Source organism: Rutidosis leptorrhynchoides, chromosome 3, assembly GCF_046630445.1.
Source record: "Rutidosis leptorrhynchoides isolate AG116_Rl617_1_P2 chromosome 3, CSIRO_AGI_Rlap_v1, whole genome shotgun sequence".
Taxonomy (NCBI): Eukaryota; Viridiplantae; Streptophyta; class Magnoliopsida; order Asterales; family Asteraceae; genus Rutidosis; species Rutidosis leptorrhynchoides.
The window spans coordinates 261,921,337-261,946,146 of NC_092335.1; the positions used below are offsets into that span (position 1 = coordinate 261,921,337).

The window sequence follows — 24,810 nt, forward strand, 5'->3', positions numbered from 1 at the left end:
ACGTTGATCAGCAAACCACCCAACTAGTAGATGAATCAGGTTATTTTTTGTTTTTCTAATTTGTTTTGTTTATTTGATTTATATTGTTGATTTTTTAGTAGTATATCAATTGTAAATCAAGTGCTCATATTTTGTAGATAAAGGCAACAGACTTCGAGGACCTGCACTTATGCGAAAAATCTAGAAACAGAAGGCATCTGTTCGAATTCCAATTTCTGTTAATGAACATGGACAGCCGATTTACAAAAACAGTAGTAAACTCACCCATTTTCTTGGTAACTTAACGCGGAGCTACCAATATTGTCCAGTTATAGACCGTGGAATCAAGTTAAAACACAAAAAAAAAAAAAGATAAGCTACTCAACTTCTTAAGGGTACGTATTTTAAAATCTGTGTGATAATAAGCCTTTTTTTACTTCTCATGTGATATGTTTTCTCTTTTTATAATTTGTAGACAAAGTTTGATATTCCACAAACTGCTGATTCTTGGGTACTCCAGTCATATGGTCGAAAAATGAAAAATTGGTGGGCGAGAATAAAGGAAGGGAATAAAGGAAGCCTACTTTGATCCGTCTTTATCAATGGAGGTTCAATTGAATTCACCACCTGAAGAACTGACCAAAAGACGTTGGAGAAGACTTCTTGAATATTGGAGTAGAGAAAGGGTGAAGGTATGAAATAATCTTACACTTGGTGTAACTTTTTTTATATTATATTATTTTCATATTAGAATATTTAATATATTTTCTTTTTAGGCGATGACCGACAAAAATAAAGCCAATAGGGCTAACAAGAAGTTGACTCAAGTGACCGGGAAAAAAAGTTTTGCAAGAATCCGTGAAGAACATAAGGTAATATCATGGGGAAATTATTAATATAGTATAGCTTTTGAATATACATAGTTAATATAGTTACCTTATTTTTACTCATTGCAGACGAGTTTCGGAAGAGAACCTACTCGGGTCGATAAGTTTAAGAAATGTTTTACAAATGGAAGTGCTGATGGTGAAGCTGCAACTGTACTTGTAAGTAATTTTACAAACACTATTATTATGTATGAAAGAATCAAAAGTGGATCAAATATATCCTACACATGATATCAGTAGATGTATATTTATATGTTAATCACCATAAACCACCTATGAGGTTTTTATTGCATTTGAAGTAGATTTTTAGTGACTTTTACCTTTGTGATATGTTCCTGCACTTCAGTTGGGTTATTTTATCTTTTAAGTTAATTAGTTGTATATTTATATGTTAATCACCATAAACCACTTGATAATCTTCTAGCCAATTTATTTGACGTGAATATTAATAGAGTCTTCAATTGATAGTCACCACTTACTTTTCATTATGTATTAATGGCGAAATTCCAAAATCCTAGTCTAGCATTAATACGTTAAGCATTGGATATATATCGAATATCTGGGTGTGATTGGGCTATACTTTGATTGGGCATTGCATATATCGAATACCAGAGTAGAATCATTTCTGTCATACCGAAATATGTTACATGACATATATTTATATGCCTGTTTAAATATTAATTTTTTTATGCATAAACAAATGAAAGAACTTACGGACAAACTTGTGGACGGTGAAACTGATACACCTGGACCTGACGATGTTTTTTCCCAGGTAATGGGGCGCAATAATTCTGGTTCTGCCCAAACGTATGGACTTGGCGTTCGTACTAAAGACTTGTGGGGCGTAGTACATGGTCGATCAGCCGTTCGTAAAGAGAATGCTCAATTCAAGTGTGATAAGGCAGAACTTGAGAATGAAAATTCAAGGTTAAAAGCCCAGTTGGCTCGGAAGAATAATGGTTCTGGTGTTGAGAATGAAGGTTCGGGTCATCAGGATAATGGTTCGGTTGTTAAACGTTTAACGGTATGTTTCAATTTAATAGCTTACCTTACTGTTTTTCTACCCTTTTAGCCTTCATAAATGTTTTTTTTTTTGGAAACTAAATTTTAGGTGAGAGATGAAGTGTATGTAAAAAGCATTACAAACAACGAGGTAGCAAGAAGAAAGTTGGTAAGCATAGATTCAACTACGGTTGTTTTGCAGACAGAATTTGGAGCTGGTTGGTGTGAGGTAGAGCTTCAAGTGGCCATCGAAAGAAATAAAGTTTTGTTTAGGCCATATGAGCATATAAGATACATTCATGACGTCATTGGTATGTCTACTGCTTGGCCTACTGCGTTGATCGAGGTATGTCTATGTTAATTTTGTACTAAAATTATGAATTCATTTTTATAACGTGCACCTTTATGCTTATACGTGGATGGTTTAATTGTAGGTGACAGATTTTCATGACTGATCAAAAGATAGATTGGTGGCGGATTGAAGAGTTTGTGTGTTTTGTAATGCTGGCCGGTTTAATTATAATGTTTGAACATGAGTATTAATTGTTTTATGAGTTTGTGTGTTTGAGACAATGATCTGTAATATGTTGATGTTAGCTAGAAATGTTCTTGCAGTTGTGGTGTTGAAACAATATTATAATCTTTAATCTGTAGTATTTTTTGGATTGCAACAATATTAATATTTGTTTTGTAATTTTAAATTTATTGTAATTGTAAATAATAAATTGATGCAGCAAAAGAAAACTGGATCCGAACCAGGACCAAAAGGACCAAATAGCTGAAGCAGTCCCGAAAGGCCCAAAATGGCTGAATCAGGCCCGTAAGGCCCAAAAAGCATTACCGGGCACAAAAGGCCTAGTAAACTTAAACGTGGCGACAGGCCCAGTAAACTTAAACGTGGCGACAGGCCCAGATAGCTGAATCAGATCCAAAAGGCCCAATTATCTGAACTGGGCTAGAAAGGCACAATTACCATATCCTGGCCCAAAACCCGAAATCGACCTGAATATCCGAACCGGATATTCGGAAATCCTATTACTTGTTAGGACCCTTTTTTGGTACTAACATATACATATCTCAGGTCCTTTTTTTGTGGTACAAAATTAACATCTACTTATATTAGGACTCTTTTTGTGGTACTTAATTAACATATAGTTAACTTAGGACCCTTTTTTGTGGTACTAAATTAAATTAGGACCCTTTTCTGTGGTACTTAATTCACATCTAAGATATTTAACTACGAACGCGTGGGCGCAAGAATCGTCAAAAACGGAGCTAAAACGAAGATTCTAGAGCATAAACGGTGAAAGACAAGTTACGATCCAGGAAACGGCTTGCCAAACGGCTTGCCATAAGGAAAAACGGCCTGCCAGTAAATGGGCATAAAAAACGGCTTGCCTTGGCAAACGGGCATCGAAAACGGCCTTGGCAAACGGCTTGCCAAATGGCCTGCCAGGGGTTTTTCAGCCATTTAATTACAATTTTGCCACCAAGCATTTCCTATAAATGGGGGTTTCATCCCACCATTTCAACACACCAAATCTTCACTTCTCTCTCAAATATCTCTCTATAGTCGTTCTCTAGTAATCTACACGAGATTAGTTCTCTCTCTACTTTCTCTCTCTAGATTCTAGAGAGAGAAAAGTACAGAGATTAGGAAAAATAATTATCTCTCTATTGTCGCTCTCTAGTGATCAATAGGAGATTAGTATGTAGTTAGTAATAGAAGCTGAAATGTCCCGTTCATATTGATTATAAACGTTCCATATTAATTGATTTCGTCGAGAGGTTTTGACCTCTATATGAGACATTTTTCAAAGACTGCATTCATTTTTAAAACAACCATAACCTTTATTTTATCGATAAAGGTTTAAAAAGCATTACGTAGATTATCAAATAATGATAATCTAAAATATACCGTTTACACACGACCATTACAAAATGGTTTACAATAAGAATATATTACATCAAAAATAAGTTTCTTGAATGCAGTTTTTACATAACATCATACAAGCATGAACTCCAAATCTTGTCCATATTTTAGTATGCAACAGCGGAAGCTCTTAATAATCACCTAAGAATAAACATGCTTAAAACGTCAGCAAAAATGTTGGTGAGTTATAGGTTTAACCTATATATTATCAAATCATAATAATAGACCACAAGATTTCATATTTCAATATACATCCCATACATAGAGATAAAATTCATTCATATGGTGAACACCTGGTAACCGACATTAACAAGATGCATATAAGAATATCCCCATCATTCCGGGACATCCATCGGACATGATATAAAACTCGAAGTACTAAAGCATCCTGTACTTTGGATGGGGTTTGTTAGGCCCAATAGATCTATCTTTAGGATTCGCGTCAATTAGGCGTGCACTAATTCTCAAAATTAGTGATGTTCCCTAATTCTTAGGCTACCATGCAAAAAGGGGCATATTCGGCTTCGATCATTCAACCATAGAAAGTAGTTTCATGTACTTGTGTCTATTTTGTAAAACATTTATAAAGCTATATGTATTCTCATCCCAAAAATATTAAATTTTAAAAGTGGGACTATAACTCACTTTCACAGATTTTTACTTCGTCGAGAAGTAAGACTTGGCCACTGGTCGATTCACAAACCTATAACAAATATGTACATATATATCAAAGTATGTTCAAAATATATTTACAACATTTTTAATACGTTTTACTGTTTTAAATTTATTAAGTCAGTTGCCCTCGTTAGTAACCTACAACTAGTTGTCCACAGTTAGATGTACCGAAATAAATCGATATATATTATCTTGAATCAATCCACGACCCAGTGTATACACGTCTCATGCTAGATCACAACTCAAAGTATATATATTTTTGGAATCAACCTCAACCCTGTATAGCTAACTCCAACATTACTGCATATAGAGTGTCTATGGTTGTTCCATATAATATATATACATGGGTCGATATGATATGTCAAAACATTTGCATACATGTCTATGGTATCCCAAGATTACATAATATATCAGAATACATATATAATATAATATAAGTTAGCTAAGATATGATTTGTATAGAATTGTTACAATATTTCCCGTAGCTACAACAATCAAAAAATATCCAATCTTGTTTTACCCATAACTTCTTCGTTTTAAATCCGATTTGAGTGAATCAAATTGCTATGGTTTCATATTGAACTCTATTTTATGAATCTAAACATAAAAAGTATAGGTTTATAGTCAAAAATATAAGGTACAAGTCATTTTTGTAAAGGTAGTCATTTCAGTCGAGAGAACGACGTCTAGATGACCATTTTGGAAAACATACTTCCACTTTGAGTTTAACCATGATTTTTGGATATAGTTTCATGTTCATAAGAAAAATAATTTTCTCAGAAGAACAAATTTTAAATCAAAGTTTATCATAGTTTTTAATTAACTAACCCAAAACAGCCTGCGGTGTTACTACGACGGCGTATATCCGGTTTTACGGTGTTTTTCGTGTTTTTCAGTTTTAAATCATTAAGTTAGCATATCATATAGATATAGAACATGTGTTTAGTTGATTTTAAAAGTCAAGTTAGAAGGATTAACTTTTTTTTTGCGAACAAGTTTAGAATTAACTAAACTATGTTCTAGTGATTACATGTTCAAATCTTCGAATAAGATAGTTTTATATGTATGAATCGAATGATGTTATGAATATCATTACTACCACAAGTTTAGTAGGTAAACCTATTGGAAGTGAGAAGAAATGATCTAGCTTCAAAGGATCTTGGATGGCTTGAAAGTTCTTGAAGTAGAATCATGACACGAAAACAAGTTCAAGTAAGATAATCACTCGAATTAAGATAGTTATAGTTATAGGAATTGAATCAAAGTTTGTATATGAGTATTACCTTGATTTAGAATGATATCTTACTGTAAACAACAAGGATTTCTTGAGATTGGATGATCACTTTACAAGATTGGAAGTGACCTAGTAAACTTGGAAGTATTCTTGATTTTATGAAACTAGAACTTGTAGAATTTATGAAGAACACTTAGAACTTGAAGATGGAACTTGAGAGAGATCAATTAGATGAAGAAAATTGAAGAATGAAAGTGTTTGTAGGTGTTTTTGGTCGTTAGTATATGGATTAGATATAAAGGATATGTAATTTTGTTTTCATGTAAATAAGTCATGAATGATTACTAATATTTTTGTAATTTTATGAGATATTTCATGCTAGTTGCCAAATGATGGTTCCCACATACTGCGTGTAACCCAAGGTTTTAATACTTTGCTATCAATTACGCCAAGTGTCCTTGTACATAATTTCACCCCTGTTTTAATAATTCTAGTGACTATTAATCCATTCCCGTGTCCGGTTAAATGAACGATTATTCGTACATATAAATATCCCGCCCATCGTGTCCGATCGAGTGTATATGGTTATTTATAGGTATGTCCAATTGTAAATCTTTATATTAAAATTAACAAACTATCATTTAGTTAAACAAATATAAAGCCCATTAATAGCCCATAGTCTAATTTCCACAAGTGTCGTTCTTTTGTCCAAACCTCAATTATGGTACAAAGCCCAATTACCCAAATTTAAATATTTAGCCCAACATCATGATTACTTCAGAATTAAATAAGCATAATAATAACTTAGCTACGAGACATTAAATTAAAAAGGTTGAACATAACTTACAATGATTAAAAATAGCCTAGCGTTACACGGACATAATTTCGACTTACACCCTTACAATATTCGCAAATATACCCTTATTATTAGAAATTAAAATTAAAATTAAAATTAAAATATAAATATATATACATATACTTTGATGATTGAGGAGAAAAAGATGTGTAAATTTCGGCCGAATGCTCGGCCTTTTATAGGCCCACGTAATACTATTTGACCTCCGCGAGTGCGGAGGTTTTTGCCTTTATAAGCTCCGCGAGTGCGGATCTGTGGATTCCAGCTCACACAAGATTGGCTCCTAGCTTGCCGACGGTTTTATAATATAATATAAATAATATATTAATTTTAAGAATTAATTATATATTATATTATATTTATGTGCATAGTTGACTTGTAATTTTTAGTCCGTTGCGTCGAGCGTTGAGAGTTGACTCTGGTCCCGGTTCCGGATTTTTGAACGTCCTTGCGTATAATTTAATATCTTGTACTTTTCATTTCGCGTCTTGTACTCTTGTAATTTTGAGACGTTTCTCAACAATAATTGGAACCACTTTGATTGTATTTTGTACTTTTGAGCTTTTTGGTCTTTTGCGTCTTCAATTCATCGAATCTGTCTTTTGTCTTCACCTTTTATTATTTAAACGAATATCATTTGTAAATAGAACAATTGCAACTAAAAGCTTGTCTTTCTTGAGGGATAATGCCATGAAATATATGTTCGTTTTTAGCATTATCAAATATTCCCACACTTGAGCGTTGCTTGTCCTCAAGCAATATAGTCTTGTAATATACTAGAATCACTTCTTTATTCTTCACACTTTGTACAAATGTGATGTACCAACAGACGGAATGAACAAATGATATGCACCATTTATCATTCAGCAAACAAACGCCGATATGTTTGGAAACTTTGGTAAAATTTAATCATTTTTCTACGCTAATCACCCTCAATAATTTAAATTGTTACTGATTTCTTGCAAATGAGGGCATTGCAAGATCTTAAGTATGGGAAGGGGTTAAATTCTTTCGGATTTTTAAAATTTTTAACTTAAACACTTGGTTATCATTAAAAATACTAGTAACGTAGTAGTTGTATTAGAATCTAGTGCTCTCTGATAATAAAGAACAGCCCTAGTCTTATATACTGACTACCCACTTCTAGTAAAAATTTTCAAAATTTTCAACTAAATGAACTCAAAATCATGTTTATACCTATTTATGAATGGTAAAACTAGGTGTTAACACCGAAATTATTGTTACCTCGGAAAGGACATAAATTGAGAAACAAACTAAAATGTTAGAATTCATTTAAAATAGAATAGAGGACAATAAAAAGTCAAATAAAAGAAAATAAAAGCCAAGTGTTTGAAAATTTACCAAGTTATTTTAAACATATGTCACATATTTCGATAACAAATAATTGAAGATACTTTTGCTTTGGACTAAACTAAACAGTTTTACCCGATTTACTGTAAGAAAGATGGATCTACACGATGAATCAATCCCATCGTTAAAAGGAAGTAAAGTCTTCCGGAAAAGAAATGCGCTTCTTGATTTAGGTCATAAAGTTGTCGTCCAGACCAGCTGTAGGTTGACGAAAAATCTAGAAAAGTCATCTCTAAAATCAGCAGGAAATCCACGGACCTCAGCATCAAACAAGGTCGTCAAGTGGTCAGACTTATCCTAACCATGAGAGGATTTGTCTTGTAAAATGGGGAGGACGCCATAAAAATTAGCTGGATAAGACTAATGAATCAGATCCAAAGAAAGGATAATCTCCTTTAAAGATCAAAAATCAGCTTTTAAGACTGATATTACTCAATCCTTGAGATTGACCTTAAAGATTGAGAATTACAAACTCTTGGAATTCGATGATATCTAAACTCGAGCTTGAACGAGAAAATATTTTGATCAAAATTACAAACCGATTTGTTTTCTGAAAACCCATTTTCAATGCGTTCATTACCATTGAACGTAAAATCCTAGGAATTCACCTAGAATTCATTAGGTCACCTGAACTAAATCGGGTGTCAACCGTAAGAACGGTGGTTGCATAGCATGGTCAAAGACAGGACCTTGTGCCAGACCGAAAAATTATAAGGGTGAGCTTTACTATTGGTCCTACAAAGGATAGTAATTGCGTCTGATACGTTATAGACCATAATTAAAAGCATGTCAGGGGATATTGCCTTAATAGTTGCTTGTTCAACGCTTTCCTTTACAACCGGACGGTAGTTTACCGAAAGGTAATATTTGGAGCAAGTATACTGGACGTGTTGCTTTCCCAATACAAGGTTAGCAAGTGAGTGACACAAAACCACAAGTTTTGAGCTAAAATTTTCAAATCTAAAACCCACCAAACCCACAAAAATATTTTGCAAACATCGGTGAAGGGTTATTCCGGAAAACTTATCTAGGGTAAAAGCTAGATTTAATTTTCAAAAGATCAAATGTTTTCATAAAGATCCAATTTCCTTAAAGGATCTAAATTTTTATAGTCATGTGGGACTGTAAACCACATCGTTACTACCATTGTTCATACCGCTGTATAGAAATCACTGATGTACAAAGTGTGAAGAATAAAGAAGTGATTCTAGTATATTTCAAGACTATATTGCTTGAGGACAAGCAACGCTCAAGTGTGAGAATATTTGATAATGCTAAAAACGAACATATATTTCATAGCATTATCCCTCAAGAAAGACAAGCTTTTAGTTGCAATTGTTCTATTTACAAGTGATATTCGTTTAAATAATAAAAGGTGAAGACAAAAGACAGATTCGACGAATTGAAGACGCAAACGACCAAAAAGCTCAAAAGTACAAAATACAATCAAAGTGGTTCCAATTATTGACGAGAAACGTCTCAAAATTACAAGAGTACAAGATGCGAAACGTAAAGTACAAGATATTAAATTATACGCAAGGACGTTCGAAAATCCGGAACCGGGACCAGAGTCAACTCTCAACGCTCGACGCAACGGACTAAAAATTACAAGTCAACTATGCACATGAATATAATATAATATATAATTAATTCTTAAAATTAATATATATATTATATTAAATTATAAAACCGTTGGCAAGCTAGGAGCCAAGCTTGTGTGAGCAGGAATCCACAGCTCCGCACTCGCGGAGCTTATAAAGGCAAAAACCTCCGCACTCGCGGATGCCAAATAGTATTACGTGGGCCTATAAAAGGCCGAGCATTCAGCCGAAATTTACACATCTTTTTCTTCTTCATTCATACGTAAGATATATATATATTTATATTTTAATTTTAATTTTAATTTTAATTTCAAATAATAAGGGTATGTTATCGAATATTGTAAGGGTGTAAGTCGAAATTCTGTCCGTGTAACGCTACGCTATTTTTAATCATTGTAAGTTATGTTCAACCTTTTTAATTTAATGTCTCGTAGCTAAGTTATTATTATGCTTATTTAAAACGAAGTAATCATGATGTTGGGCTAAATATTAAAATTGGGTAATTGGGTTTTGTACCATAATTGGGGTTTGGACAAAAGAACGACACTTGTGGAAATTAGACTATGGGCTATTAATGGGCTTTATATTTGTTTAACTAAATGATAGTTTGTTAATTTTAATATAAAGATTTACAATTGGACGTACCTATAAATAACCATATACACTCGATCAGACACGATGGGCGGGATATTTATATGTACGAATAATTGTTCATTTAACCGGACACGGGAATGGATTAATAGTTAATAGATTTATTAAAACAAGGGTGAAATTATGTACAAGGACACTTGGCGTAATTGTTAACAAAGTATTAAAACCTTGGGTTACACGCAGTCGATATCCTGGGGTAATTATTAAACAAAGTATTAAAACCTTGTTACAGTTTAAGTCCCCAATTAGTTGGAATATTTGACTTCAGGTTTAAGGATAATTTGACGAGGATACTCGCACTTTATATTTATGACTGATGGACTGTTATGGACAAAAACCAGATGGACAAATTGAATAATCCAGGACAAAGAACAATTAACCCATGGGAATAAACTAAAACCAACACGTCAAACATCATGATTACGGAAGTTTAAATAAGCATAATTCCTTTATTTCATATTTAATTGCACTTCCAATTATTGCACTTTTATTTATTGTTATTGTATTTGATTGCACTTTTAATTTTCGTACTCTTTAATTATCGTAATTTTATTTTATCGCACTTTTATTTATTTGCATTTTCATTATCGTTATTTACTTTACGATTTAAATTAAGTCTTTTATTTATTTAATATTTTAAATTAGGTTTTAACTGCGACTAAAGTTTTAAAAATCGACAAACCGGTCATTAAACTGTAAAAACCCCCCTTTATAATAATAATATTACTTATATATATTTGTATTTTTATAAATTAAAACTAATATAGCGTTAAGCTTTGTTTTAAAGATTCCCTGTGGAACGAACCGGACTTACTAAAAACTACACTACTGTATGATTAGGTACACTGCCTATAAGTGTTGTAGCAAGGTTTAGGTATATCCATTCTATAAATAAATAAATATCTTGTGTAAAATTGTATCGTATTTAATAGTATTTCCTAGTAAAAATATAAGCTATTTCATATACACCTCTAAGCACATCAAGTATTTTTTGAAATTATAAACATACTTGATGTCGTGCGAGGTGTACGTGAAATACTATATATTTTTGATACGAAAAGAGATACAAATTACACAAGTTTTAATTATTTATAGAATGGATATACCTAAACCTTGCTACAACACTTATAGGCAGTGTACCTAATCGTACAGTAGTGTAGTTTTTAGTAAGTCCGGTTCGTTCCACAGGGAATCTTTTAAACAAAGCTTAACGCTATATTAGTTTTAATTTATAAAAATACAAATATATATAAGTAATATTATTATTATAAAGGGGGGTTTTACCGTTTAATGACCGGTTTGTCGATTTTTAAACTTTAGTCGCAGTTAAAACCTAATGTAAAATATTAAATAAATAAAAGACTTAATTTAAAGCGTAAAGTAAATAACGATAATGAAATTGCAATAAATAAAAGTGCGATGAAATAAAATTACGATAATTAAAGAGTGCGATAATTAAAAGTGCAATTAAATACAATGACAATAAATAAAAGTGCGATAATTAGAAGTGCAATTAAATATGAAAATAAAGGAATTATGCTTATTTAAACTTCCGTAATCATGATGTTTGACGTGTTGATTTTAGTTTATTCCCATGGGTTAATTGTCCTTTGTCCTGGATTATTCAATTTGTCCATCTGGTTTTTGTCCATAACAGTCCATCAGTCATAAATATAAAGTGCGAGTGTCCTCGTCAAATTATCCTTATACCCGAAGTCAAATATTCCAACTAATTGGGGACTTAAACTGTAACAAGGTCTTAATACTTTGTTTAATAATTACACCAGGATATCGACTGCGTGTAACCCAAGGTTTTAATACTTTGTTATCAATTATGTCAAGTGTCCTTGTACATAATTTCACCCCTGTTTTAATAATTCCATAGACTATTAATCCATTCCCGTGTCCGGTTAAATGAACGATTATTCGTACATATAAATATCCCGTCCATCGTGTCCGATTGAGTGTATATGGTTATTTATAGGGACGTCCAATTGTAAATCTTTATATTAAAATTAACAAACTATCATTTAGTTAAACAAGTATAAAGCCCATTAATAGCCCATAGTCTAATTTCCACAAGTGTCGTTCTTTTGTCCAAACCCCAATTATGGTGCAAAGCCCAATTACCCAATTTTAATATTTTTAGCCCAACATCATGATTACTTCGGTATTAAATAAGCATAATAATAACTTAGCTACGAGACATTAAATTAAAAAGGTTGAACATAACTTACAATAATTAAAAATAGCGCAGCGTTACACGGACAGAATTTCGACTTACACTCTTACAACATTCGCTAACATACCCTTATTATTAGAAATTAAAATTAAAATTAAAATCATAAATCTAAACAATTACAATAACATGTTTAATCCATATTAAACTCTATACACATTTTCAAAATATTAACAATTCTACACTTTTACAAATATACATATATGAAAATTTATACAAAGTTCCTTCGCATTTATCTTTTAAAACATGTAAAAAAAAATCATTATAACAATTAAATAAGTTCCTCATGGCATTCATATCAATTAAATCAAGTTTATGCAATTTTGGTTCAAAAAGTCCACTTTAATCTTCATAAATCATGTTTAGGATCAAAGTTTTGATCATTTAGCAATCTAAACATGTTACACTACTCAATTGTGCATAAACTAACAACAAAATTCGGCCATAACCTGTTTATATCAAAAAACCCTAATTTTGCTTAAGAACACAAACCCTAGATTATTCAAAAATTGAAGTTCAAAGCTTCTAATCATGTTAAATAGCATCAATCTAGGTTATACAAGCATAATACACAAACAATTGAAGCATTATTACACTAGAAAGCATCAAAATCGAATTAGGCATAAAATTGTTCAAGAACACTAAAAATTCGGATTAAATGGTGTTTAGGTGTAGAAATTTACCCATTTCCTTGAGTAATTCCTTAATAATAGTCTCCTCATTGTGATTTTATGAAAGATTTGATGAAAAATGGTGAAAAATCACGAATTTGGGCGATTTTTTTGTGTGTTTTTTCGCAGAAAAATGGGTGTGGTGGTACAAACTGGTCTGTTCGACCAGTTATATTTTTTTTCTGGGTTTTTTGATCTCCGCGAGTGCGGTGGTGTGGCCATTTAAACATCCGCGAGTTGCGGTGGTGTTTTTTTTTTTTTTAAGGTTATAACTTTATAAAACATAAAATTAATTTAAAAATTAAAATTTTGTTTCTTTTTAGGATGAGGGCTTTTCGGATCGATGTCCTAGTCCGTCCCTCGACAAAATTTTAAAATTTGTCAATTCAAAGCGCGGTTTTAAAAGCAAAGATTTTTTGGGTTTTTTAATGTTTTTGGCATACTTTAATTCAATAAGATTAAAAAAAATGATAATAAAAGTTCTCGTCGCTCCCTCGGGTAAAGCAATTTCGGTTCAAAGACCTAGTCTTCAACTTACGACGAATTTTAAAAATCATATTTTTAACTTAGCGAAATAAAGTAAATTTTTGTTTTTAAATTTACACCAAACTTAAATTTAAAATGCATAAAATTAAAAATTCATATTAAAAATTCACACCAAACTTAAATTATATTTTTGTTTTAAAAATATTAATTTTTCAAATATTTACAATTTTAAATATATATTAATTTTAACAAGTTTACAATATTATTTTAATATTAATTTTAAAAACAAAGTAAAAATAAAATTAAAAATCTTTTTGGCTTTTATCCCACTTTAATCAATCAAATATTATCAAAAATATGCGCCCTTCTTTTCGGAAAAGTAATTTCGGTTCAACGACCTAATTTAACTCATGACAAATTTTTGAAATATTTTGGGTTGATTGATTAAAGATATTTATACCTTAAGAATAAACGTTAAATTTCGTAGTGATGTAATAAATTTTTGTATGATATCAATAATTTCGGTCACAAGACCTAATTTTATTGAATACCAATTTAATACTTTATAGCGAACAAATTAGCGTTTATTATCAAAAGGATAAAAATAAAAATAAAAATAAAAACTGTACAGACTTACCTGTGAGATAGTATTCTTAGTGATATGCTCTAGCCCACTCATAAGATAGTCGGACTAATTGATTTTCCATGGCTACATAGGCGTAACCTCGAGCATTTAACGTTTTTTCTTCTAAACATATGAACGGTCCATCTCTGCATAGAGTAACAAATTCGGTATTTGAATAGCTTTGATTATTTGAACATTTACCTTCGTGTGACCATTTTCTGCATTTGTGACATCTTTCAAGGTGTCGTGCTCTCCTTTTTGCTGCGGATTTTGATTTTCCTTTACCAAATTGTAACTTATTATCTTCGCATCTGGATTCTTTTCTTACTCCGTCCAATTTTTCTCTGATTACTGATACCAGTTCACTCGGAAGTGTGTCATTATTACGTTTAGTAATCAAAGCGTGTAGCATTAGACCATGGTTTAGTTCACAGGAAGTCTTCATTTCGTAAAAACCTAAAAAAAATAAAAATTCAGAATGGGGGGAGAAGACTAGTTCTTTAGGGTCTGCTAGGGAAAGACCATTCGGGTTCCATTTTCGAGAACTACACGAAAACAAAAAATCTAACTTTAACAGAAATACATATTATCCTTTAAAGACTTGATTCTCCCCACACTTAGTTAGCTGTGGTATCGAAATTGTGATTAACTTCGTTGTCGACTTCCATCGGACTATCTATGTAATGTTTAACTCTGTGACCATTAACCTTAAATTCAATTCCATTTGAATTTATTAATTCTACTGTGCCGTGTGGGAAAACTCTTTTGACTATGAATGGTCCAGACCATCTTGATTTCAATTTTCCAGGAAATAGCTTGAATCGTGAATTGAAAAGAAGAACTCTATCTCCTTCTTTAAATTCTTTTGAACTTCTGATTCTTTTATCATGCCATTTCTTCGTTCTTTCCTTATAGATTAGCGAATTTTCGTATGCTTCTTGTCTTAATTCTTCTAATTCGTTTAGTTGACTTAATCGTAGATGTCCAGCTTCATGTAATTCAAGATTACATGTCTTCAAAGCCCAAAATGCTTTGTGTTCAATTTCTACTGGAAGATAACATGCTTTTCCGTAAACGAGTTTAAAAGGTGTGGTCCCAATTGGAGTTTTGTAGGCTGTTCTAAAAGCCCAGAGTGCATCCTCCAATTTAATGGACCATTCCTTCGGATTTGATCCTACGGTTTTCTTTAGAATACGTTTTAAAGCTCGGTTGGTATTTTCAACTTGTCCACTAGTCTGTGGATGATAAGCAGTGGAGATTTTATGAGTTACTCCATATCTTTTGAGAACTTTCTCAAGTTGATTATTACAGAAATGAGTACCCCGATCACTTATTAAAGCTTTTGGTGTTCCAAACCTTGCAAAAAGACGTTTTAAAAAGTTGACTACAACTCGTGCATTGTTAGTTGGGAGAGCTTGTGCTTCCGCCCATTTAGATACATAATCAATGGCTACGAGAATATAGAGATTATTATGAGATTTTGGAAATGGACCCATAAAGTCAATACCCCAAATGTCAAATACTTCACATACTTGAATGACATTTTATGGCATTTCATCACGTTGAATTATTTTTCCGGCCCTTTGACAAGCATCACGGGATTCGCAAAGAAGGTGTGCGTCTTTGTAAATTGTAGGCCAATAGAATCCAGCATCATAAACTTTTCTTGCTGTTAGTTGAGGCCCATAATTCCCTCCTGTTGGTCCTGTGTGACAATGGTTTAAGATTTTACTAGCTTTATCTCCGAATACACATCATCGTATTATTCCATCTGGACAACTTTTAAACAAATGTGGATCTTCCCAAAAATAGTGTTTTATATCACTAAAGAATTTCTTTCGTTTTTGGTACGATAATCCTTTTTCAAGGAATCCACATACTAAGTAGTTTGCATAGTCTGCAAACCATGGAATTTCATTATAATCTATCTTCAATAGATATTCATCAGAAAAGTTTTCTTGTATGGCTGATTCATTTAGAACTTCTAATTCAGGATTTTCAAGACGAGAAAGATGATCAGCGGCGAGATTTTCTGCTCCTCTTTTATCTCGGATTTCAATATCAAACTCTTGTAAGAGTAAGATCCAACGGATTAATCGTGGTTTAGCATCTTGTTTCGAAAATAGGTATCTAAGAGCAGAATGGTTGGTATAGACCACCGTTTTAGCTAGAACGAGATATGAACGAAATTTGTCAAAAGCAAAGACAATAGCAAGGAGTTCTTTTTCAGTAGTTGTGTAATTTGTTTGTGCTCCTTGTAACGTCTTACTAGCATAATATATAGGTTGAAATCATTTTTCAATCCTTTGTCCTAAAACGGCTCCCATTGCAAAATCACTTGCATCGCACATAAGCTCAAATGGTAGATTCCAATTTAGAGTTATCATAATCGGTGCATTAGTGAGTTTTTCTTTAAGAATATTAAAAGATTTGATACATTCATCTGAAAAGATGAATGGAGCATCCTTTTCTAGGAGTTTATTCATAGGAGTGGCAATTTTAGAAAAATCTTTTATGAAACGTTGGTAAAAATCGGCATGCCCTAGAAAACTCCTAACTCCTCTAACATTTGTGGGATGTGGAAGTTTAGCAATTACATCTACTTTAGCTCTATCCACTTCAATTCCTTCCTTTGAAATTTTATGTCCAAGAACGATGCCTTCTTTAACCATGAAATGGCATTTTTCCCAATTAAGAACTAGATTTGATTGTTCACATCTAATAAGCATTCGTTCAAGATTAACTAGACATGATTCAAATGTATCACCGAAGACTGAAAAGTCATCCATGAAAACTTCCATGCATTCTTCTATCATGTCGTGAAAAATCGCCATCATGCACCTTTGAAAGGTTGCAGGGGCATTGCAAAGTCCAAATGGCATGTGAACGTGGTTTTTTCTTGGTCCTCGAGTGCTATTGGAATTTGAAAATATCCGAAAAAACCATCAAGAAAACAACCGGCTAATCTTTCCAACATTTGATCAATGAAAGGTAAGGGAAAGTGATCTTTTCTGGTGGCGTCATTTAATTTTCTATAATCAATACATACACGTCATCCTGTTACAGTCCTAGTTGGAATAAGCTCATTTTTTTTATTTGTAATGACAGTCATGCCACCCTTCTTAGGCACGCATTAAACTGGGCTTACCCATGGACTATCAGAAATTGAATAAATTAAACCTACATCTAGCAGTTTAATAATTTCTTTCTTAACAACATCTTGCATATTAGGATTTAGTCTTCGTTGGCGTTGCACATACGTTTTATGACCTTCTTCCATAAGGATTTTATGTGTGCAATACGAAGGACTTATTCCTTTAATATCATGAATCTTCCATGCAATAGCTGGTTTATGAGCTTTTAGCACAGAAATGAGTTGAGATTTTTCATTTTCAGTAAGAGAAGACGATATTATTACAGGTAATTCAGATTCACCATGTAAATAAGCGTATTCCAAATGGTTTGGAAGTGGCTTTAACTCTAATTTCGGTGGTTCTTCTATCGATGATTTATATCGATATCTGTCTTCTTCTTTTAGCATTTGAATTTCTTCTGTTGTTGGTTCATATCCATTAGCCATAAGTGTAGCTAACATTTCAGTTTCATCAATTGATTCAGTTCCTTCTCCTAAAGAACATTCTACTGTTCCTTGTAATTCTGGAAATTCTTCTAACAATTCTGCATGTGATTCTATAGTTTGAATATAATAACATGTATCATCTGCAGATTGCGGTTGTCACATTGCTCTATCAACTGAAAAGGTAACACTCACGTCCTCTATACTTAGGGTTAGTTTCTTACCAAACACGTCTATCATTGCTTTAGCCGTGTTTAAAAATGGTCTTCCTAATATGAGAGGAACTTGAGAATCTTCTTCCATGTCCAGAACAACAAAATCTACTGGAAATACTAAAGTACCAACTTTAACTAGCTTGTTCTCCATTATCCCTCTAGGATATTTTACTGATCTATCGGCTAGTTGTATACTTATTCTTGTTGGTTTCAATTCTCCAAGGTCTAGTTTAGTGTATAGTGAATACGGCATTAAATTTATACTAGCACCTAAATCTTCCAATGCTTCTATTGAACTAAGACTACCCAGAAAACATGGAATTGTGAAACTTCCTGGATCAGATAGTTTTTCTGGTATCTTATTCAACAGCACTGCAGAACAATTAGCATTCATAGTAACAGCCGAGAGTTCTTCCATTTTCTTTCTATTCAAGATTAGATCTTTCAGAAATTTAGCATATCTAGGCATTCCTGAAATCACATCAATGAAAGGAAGATTTACATTTATCTGTTTAAACATATCCAAGAATTTGGATTGCTCGGCTTCGAGTCTCTCTTTTCGCATTTTACTCGGGTAAGGAAGTGGTGGTTGGTATGGTTTAACATAAGGTTTAACCTTAACTGTGTTATCTTCATTAACCTTTTCAACTACCGGTTCTTTTTCCTTATCTTGATCAGGTTGTGGTTCTTGTAGAGTAGGAATATCTTCATTAGAAATTACAAGTATTTCAGGTGGTTTAAGTGTAATACCACTTCTTGTGGTAATGGCTTTAGCTGTTTCATTTCGGGGGTTAGCATTTGTATCACTAGGTAGACTTCCCGGTTTTCTTTCACCTATTAACCTTGCTAGGTTACTTACTTCTTGTTCCAGATTTTGAATAGAAGCTTGTTGATTTCTAAATGCTTGAGCATTTTGTTCATTGGTTTGTTTCTGAGATGTGAAAAACTGTGTTTGAGATTCAACTAGCTTCGTCATCATGTCTTCTAAATTTGGCTTTTTATCATCGATTTGTGGTGGTTTGTTTTGAAAATTAGGTCTTTGCTGGTTGTAAGTATTATTGGATACTTGTTGATTGCTAGGACCTTGTTGGTTATTGTATGGAACATTTCGATTATAATTCTGGTTTTGGTTGTAAATCGGTCTTGGCGGTTGATAATTATTCTGATAATTATTTTCAGGCCTTTGGTTTAGATATGAAACATTCTCTCTTTGTTCCATTGTTAGTTCAATACTGAGACAATCTTTTGTCAAATGTGGTCCTCCACACTGCTCACAACTAATTCGTATTGAGTGAATATCTTTAGTCATCTTTTCCATTCATCTCTCGACAGCATCTATCTTTGCGGAAATGGAATCTAAGTCATGGCTAGAATCGGCTCTAGCTGCTTTAGATGATCTAACGATATCTTTTTCTTGGTGCCACTCATGTGAGTGGGAAGCAGTGTTATCAATAATTTTGTAAGCATCAGTTTCTGTTTTCTTCATAATAGAACCACCAGCTGCTATATCTATGTCTTTTCTTGTAGTGATGTCGCATCCTTAGTAGAATATTTGTACTATTTGACAAGTGTCTAAACCATGTTACGGACATCCTCTCAATAACTTTCCAAATCTTGTCCATGCCTCATATAGAGTTTCATTTTGCTTTTGTGTGAACATAACAATTTCTCCTTGAAGTCTTACGGCTTTAGATGCCGGAAAGAATTGTTTAAGAAATTTTTCAACTAAAACGTCCCATGTATCAATTGCCCCTTCAGGTATTGATTCTAACCAATCTTTGGCTTCTCCCTTTAAAGTCCAGGGAAATAACATGAGATATATCTGTTCATCTTCAACTTCTCTTATTTTTAACAGAGTGCAGATCCTATTAAAGGTACGAAGATGTTCATTTGGATCTTCCTTCGGTGCACCACTGAATTGGCATTGATTAGTCACCATGTGTAGAATTTGTCCTTTGATTTCATACTTAGAGGTTCCAGATTTTCCATGATTGAATTTGTTGAATCTGAATCACTAGAGGATTCTGATTTAATGGTTCGTTCCTCAACAATCTTTGTTTGAATGATTGGTGGTTCCGGAGAAAAAATTAATGGTTCAGGATCTATGAATCGTCCCTGAATATTCTCCGAATTCTCAATTGTGAGGTCGGGTTCAAAAAATGGATTATCGGAAATTTGAATTGGAGTACTTGGTCGACTGGATGACGATTCTAAAGAAAAATCAATGGCGACAATATTTGCTAGATTTCTTGATCGAGTTACAGGTGGTGAACGTACAAAAGGTGGCGAACGTTTTGCTCGGTGCATTCACTGAATATCCTATTAGTTTTTTAAAAAGGAAGAAAAATTATATAAGTTATCCAATTAATAGACTTTTCTGATTTTGCCCACGTTTCGAATAGCCAAAAGATGCAGCAGAGGAGCAGGATTCGTTTGGTCTCAATATAATTGAGTACTGTTTGGCTCCAATAACCCGGTCCACGTACAAATCCAACTATTACTACGAACCAGAAAATTTTGATGTCTATCAATTTAACCGTTTAAAATAATTTTTCGTAATTTTAAGAAATTTTAGATAAGAGATAGAGAAAATTCTAAGTCCTAAAAACTAGGATGACGAGAAATAAGAAAGAAAAAGAGCGCGTCGAAAAACGTCGAAAAATAAAAAGGCGAAAAATAATAGGCGTTGAAAAATAAAAATAAGAAAGTAGCGCGTCGAAACTTAAAAAGGAACTAAAAACTAAGAATTAAAAGTTGCGTCTTAAAATATTAAAGCTTAAAAGGAATTCTATATCCCAAATGGCAATATCTTAAAAAGGTACTAAAAACTTAGAACAGCGTCGCAAAATTCTAAAGCACCTAAATCTTAGTCTAAAGAAAAAGCACTTAAGAGATTTTACGGCAAAGCCTAAAAATCTAGATATAAAAATAACTATGGCAAAAACTATGTCTAAAAACTAAATATAAGCGAAAAATACAAAAATTACGCTAAAACAATTAAAAAGGGACAAAATATAAAAATATACTAAAAGTTGTAAAAAGTACAATTTTTATAAAAATATTATTTTTATATTATTTATTTAATAAAACTATTAATTTTATAAATTAATTAAACTAATTATAACTTAATAATACAAATTAAATAAATAACTAAATTAACTAATTAAATAATCTAAACCTAATTAGGGTTTAAATTAAATTATAATAATAATAATAATTACCCCGTAATGATTACAGAATTAGGGTTGTTTGTGTGGCCTGTCAGAAGACCTCCGCGAGTGCGGATAGGTCCAGTTCAAAAGCTCCGCTAGTCGCGAAGGGTCAAATTTAGGCTGAAAAGGGGTTCGTTTTTGCACAGGTTCAGTTTTTTTTTCTTTTTATTTTTTTTTATGTTTTTCTGTTTTATAAAATATATATAAAATATAAATATAACTAAATATTTTTATAAAATAATAAAATACTTATTTTTAAACTCAAAAGTAAAAATATTTTTTTTTTAAACTTTATATATATTTTTTAACAAACTCTTTTTGTATTTTTATATTTTTATATTTAAAAAAAAACTTATATTTTTATACGAAGGACTTAATAAAAACTTTTACAAAATTATATTATTATTATTTTTTTTATATCATTAGCGTTGCGCTTTCGGCGTTTAAGTTCCCCGGCAGCGGCGCCAAACTTGGTGTTGTAGCGTGGTGTACGAGAAATACTATATATTTTTGATACGAAAAGCGATACAAATTACACAAGTTTTAATTATTTACAGATGGGATATACCTAAACCTTGCTACAACACTATAGGCAGTGTACCTAATCGTAGAGTAGTATAGTTTTTAGTAAGTCCGGTTCGTTCCACAGGGAGACGACTTATTTTACACTATATTATAAACAACTATATTTGTACAAAATATATATTTTTATATATAATAATAATATAAAAGGGGGTTTACCGTTTAATGACCGGTTTGTCAATTTTATATTTTAAGTCACAATTAAAACCTATTGAAAAATATAAATAACGATAATTTAAGTGCGATAATTAAAAGTTCAATAAATAAAATGATAGTAAATAAAAATGCGATAATTAAAAGTGCATTTAAATATGAAATAAAGGAATTATGCTTATTTAAACTTCCGTAAGCATGATGTTTGACGTGTTATTTTTAGTTTATTCCCATGGGTTAATTATCCTTTGTCCTGGATTATTTAATATGTCCGTCTGGTTTTTGTCCATAACAATCCATCAGTCATAAATATAAAATGCGAGTGTCCTCGTCAAATTATCCTTATACCCGAAGTCAAATATTCCAACTAATTGGGGACTTAAACTGTAACAAGGTCTTAATACTTTGTTTAATAATTACACCAGGATATCGACTGCGTGTAACCCAAGGTTTTAATACTTTGTTATCAATTATGCCAAGTGTCCTTGTACATAATTTCACACCTGTTTTAATAATTCTAGTGACTATTAATTCATTCCCGTGTCCGGTTAAATGAACGATTATTCGTACATATAAATATCCCGCCCATCGTGTCCGATTGAGTGTATATGGTTATTTATAGGTACGTCCAATTGTAATTCTTTATATTAAAATTAACAAACTATCATTTAGTTAAACAAATATAAAGCCCATTAATAGCCCATAGTCTAATTTCCACAAGTGTCGTTCTTTTGTCCAAATCCCAATTATGGTACAAAGCCCAATTACCCAATTTTAGTAATTAGCCCAACATCATGATTACTTCGTTTTAAATAAGCATAATAATAACTTAGCTACGAGACATTAAATTAAAAAGGTTGAACATAACTTACAATGATTAAAAATAGCGTAGCGTTACACGGACAGAATTTCGACTTACACCCTTACAACATTCGCTAACATACCCTTATTATTAGGATTAAAATTAAAATTAAAATTAAAATATATATATATATATATATATATATATATATATATATATATATATATATATATATATATATATATATATATATAAGTTTACGTATGAGTGAAGAGAAAAAGATGTGTAAATTTCGGCCGAATGCTCGGCGTTTTATAGGCCCACGTAATACTATTTGACCTCCGCGAGTGCGGAGGTTTTTTATCATGTCGAAACCATATAAAATTAAGTTTAAATTTAGTCGGAAATTTTCGGGTCGTCACAACCAGAGGATATGATTGAGGAAATCTTGTCTAGAGTCGGTCAGAATTTATCAGCACATTTAGTTATGGCGAAATTAACTTTTCAAACATTTGAAAGACTTTCCAGAAATGCCTTAGTTTATAAAAGGCTTTCCTTTGATAGGTGGGGTATATCTCATTGGGGAGACCGTAAGTTACGCCGTGTTTTCTTTAAAGCGTTAAATGTGGGGAACCCAAATGCAATTTTACGCTACGGGTTAAGAACCTATTTTGACTCAACATATCTCAGAATAGGATTTCGTGAGTTAGAAAGAGCTTCTAACATGCAACATAAAGAAGCATGTTATACTTACGGGTTAATAATGTTCGCTTCTCATCAAATTGAGAAAAAGAACATTGAGTTGCAACTTTTAAATAAAACATTCCCACAAGTGATGGACTCGGTAGTTGAGATGAGAAACAAGGTTTTTAGATTATTACGGGGCTGTTGGACATTACGAAACCCTCATCCTTTTGATGACATTACAACATGCTGTCTTGTCAACGGTCACAACGGTTATGTTCCACAAGACTAAGGATGAGAAGTAGTCATTGTAAAACCAGAATGCATGACTTGTTTCTGGACGTATGAATTACGTGTCTTTATTGCCTTTGTTGAACGACTTGCGTATTAACTAGAATTGTCTTCGCAACTGTTTTGTATCAGAGTTTTTATGTGCTATATTTCATGCTATATGTAAAATAGCGGTATTGTAAGTTTGCAAAATATTGTATAAAAGTTTGAATGTGAAATATTATTATAATCAGTTTTCATATAGAATTGTAGTAGTTGAATTGTATGTTAGCTACTAAGTATGAACTTAACGGGTAGGTATTACCCGAATTAAAACTTATAAAACGCTAATATGAAGAAAAAGCTTTTATAAATGAGTTCATATTATGCTACGGAATACTATTGACTACTCTTAATATTCTATATGATTAACTTAATTCTTTTGGCTATTTTTGAAGGAAATGGCACCGACTACTCGTCAGAACTTGAACATGAGTGAGGAAGACTTCTGTGCTTTCCTTGTAGCAAATATAGCCGCAGTACAGGCTGTAATGCAAAACAACAATAACTCAGGGTCTAGCAGTGGAGTTAACTCCACAGAAAACCGTGTAGGATGCTCCTACAAGGCTTTCACTGCCTGTAAACCTCTGGAATTCGATGGAACTGAAGGACCAGTCGGACTGAAACGATGGACCGAAAAGGTCAAATCTGTGTTTGCTATAAGCAAATGTGCTGAGGAAGATAAGGTAAAGTACGCCACGCATACCTTCACAGGTACTGCGTTAACATGGTGGAATACCTATCTCGAACAAGTGGGACAAGATGCTGCTTACGCACTACCATGGCCAGCATTCAAACACTTAATGAACGAGCAGTACCGTCCCAGAAAGGAGGTCAATAAGCTCAAGGTAGAGCTTAGAGGGTTATGAACACAAGGGTTCGATATTACCACGTACGAACGACGATTCACAGAGTTGTGCCTATTGTGTCCTGGAGCGTTCGAAGATGAAGAAGAGAAAATCGACGCATTTGTAAAAGGGTTACTGGAAAGGATCCAAGAGGATATAAGTTCACACGAGCCCGCCTCCATAAAAAAGGAAAGTCA

General features: G+C 32.6%; 1 protein-coding gene across 1 annotated transcript; it reads left to right on the top strand.

The window, feature by feature from the left end:
• Window positions 1–581: 581 nt before the first annotated feature.
• On the top strand, window positions 582–2,789 carry LOC139900971 (uncharacterized). Its single transcript, XM_071883714.1, has 7 exons — window positions 582–671; window positions 756–851; window positions 936–1,025; window positions 1,639–1,890; window positions 1,978–2,214; window positions 2,466–2,488; window positions 2,603–2,789. Exons 1-7 carry the CDS (start codon window positions 582–584, stop codon window positions 2,787–2,789), a joined length of 975 nt encoding a protein of 324 aa, XP_071739815.1.
• Window positions 2,790–24,810: the final 22,021 nt, after the last annotated feature.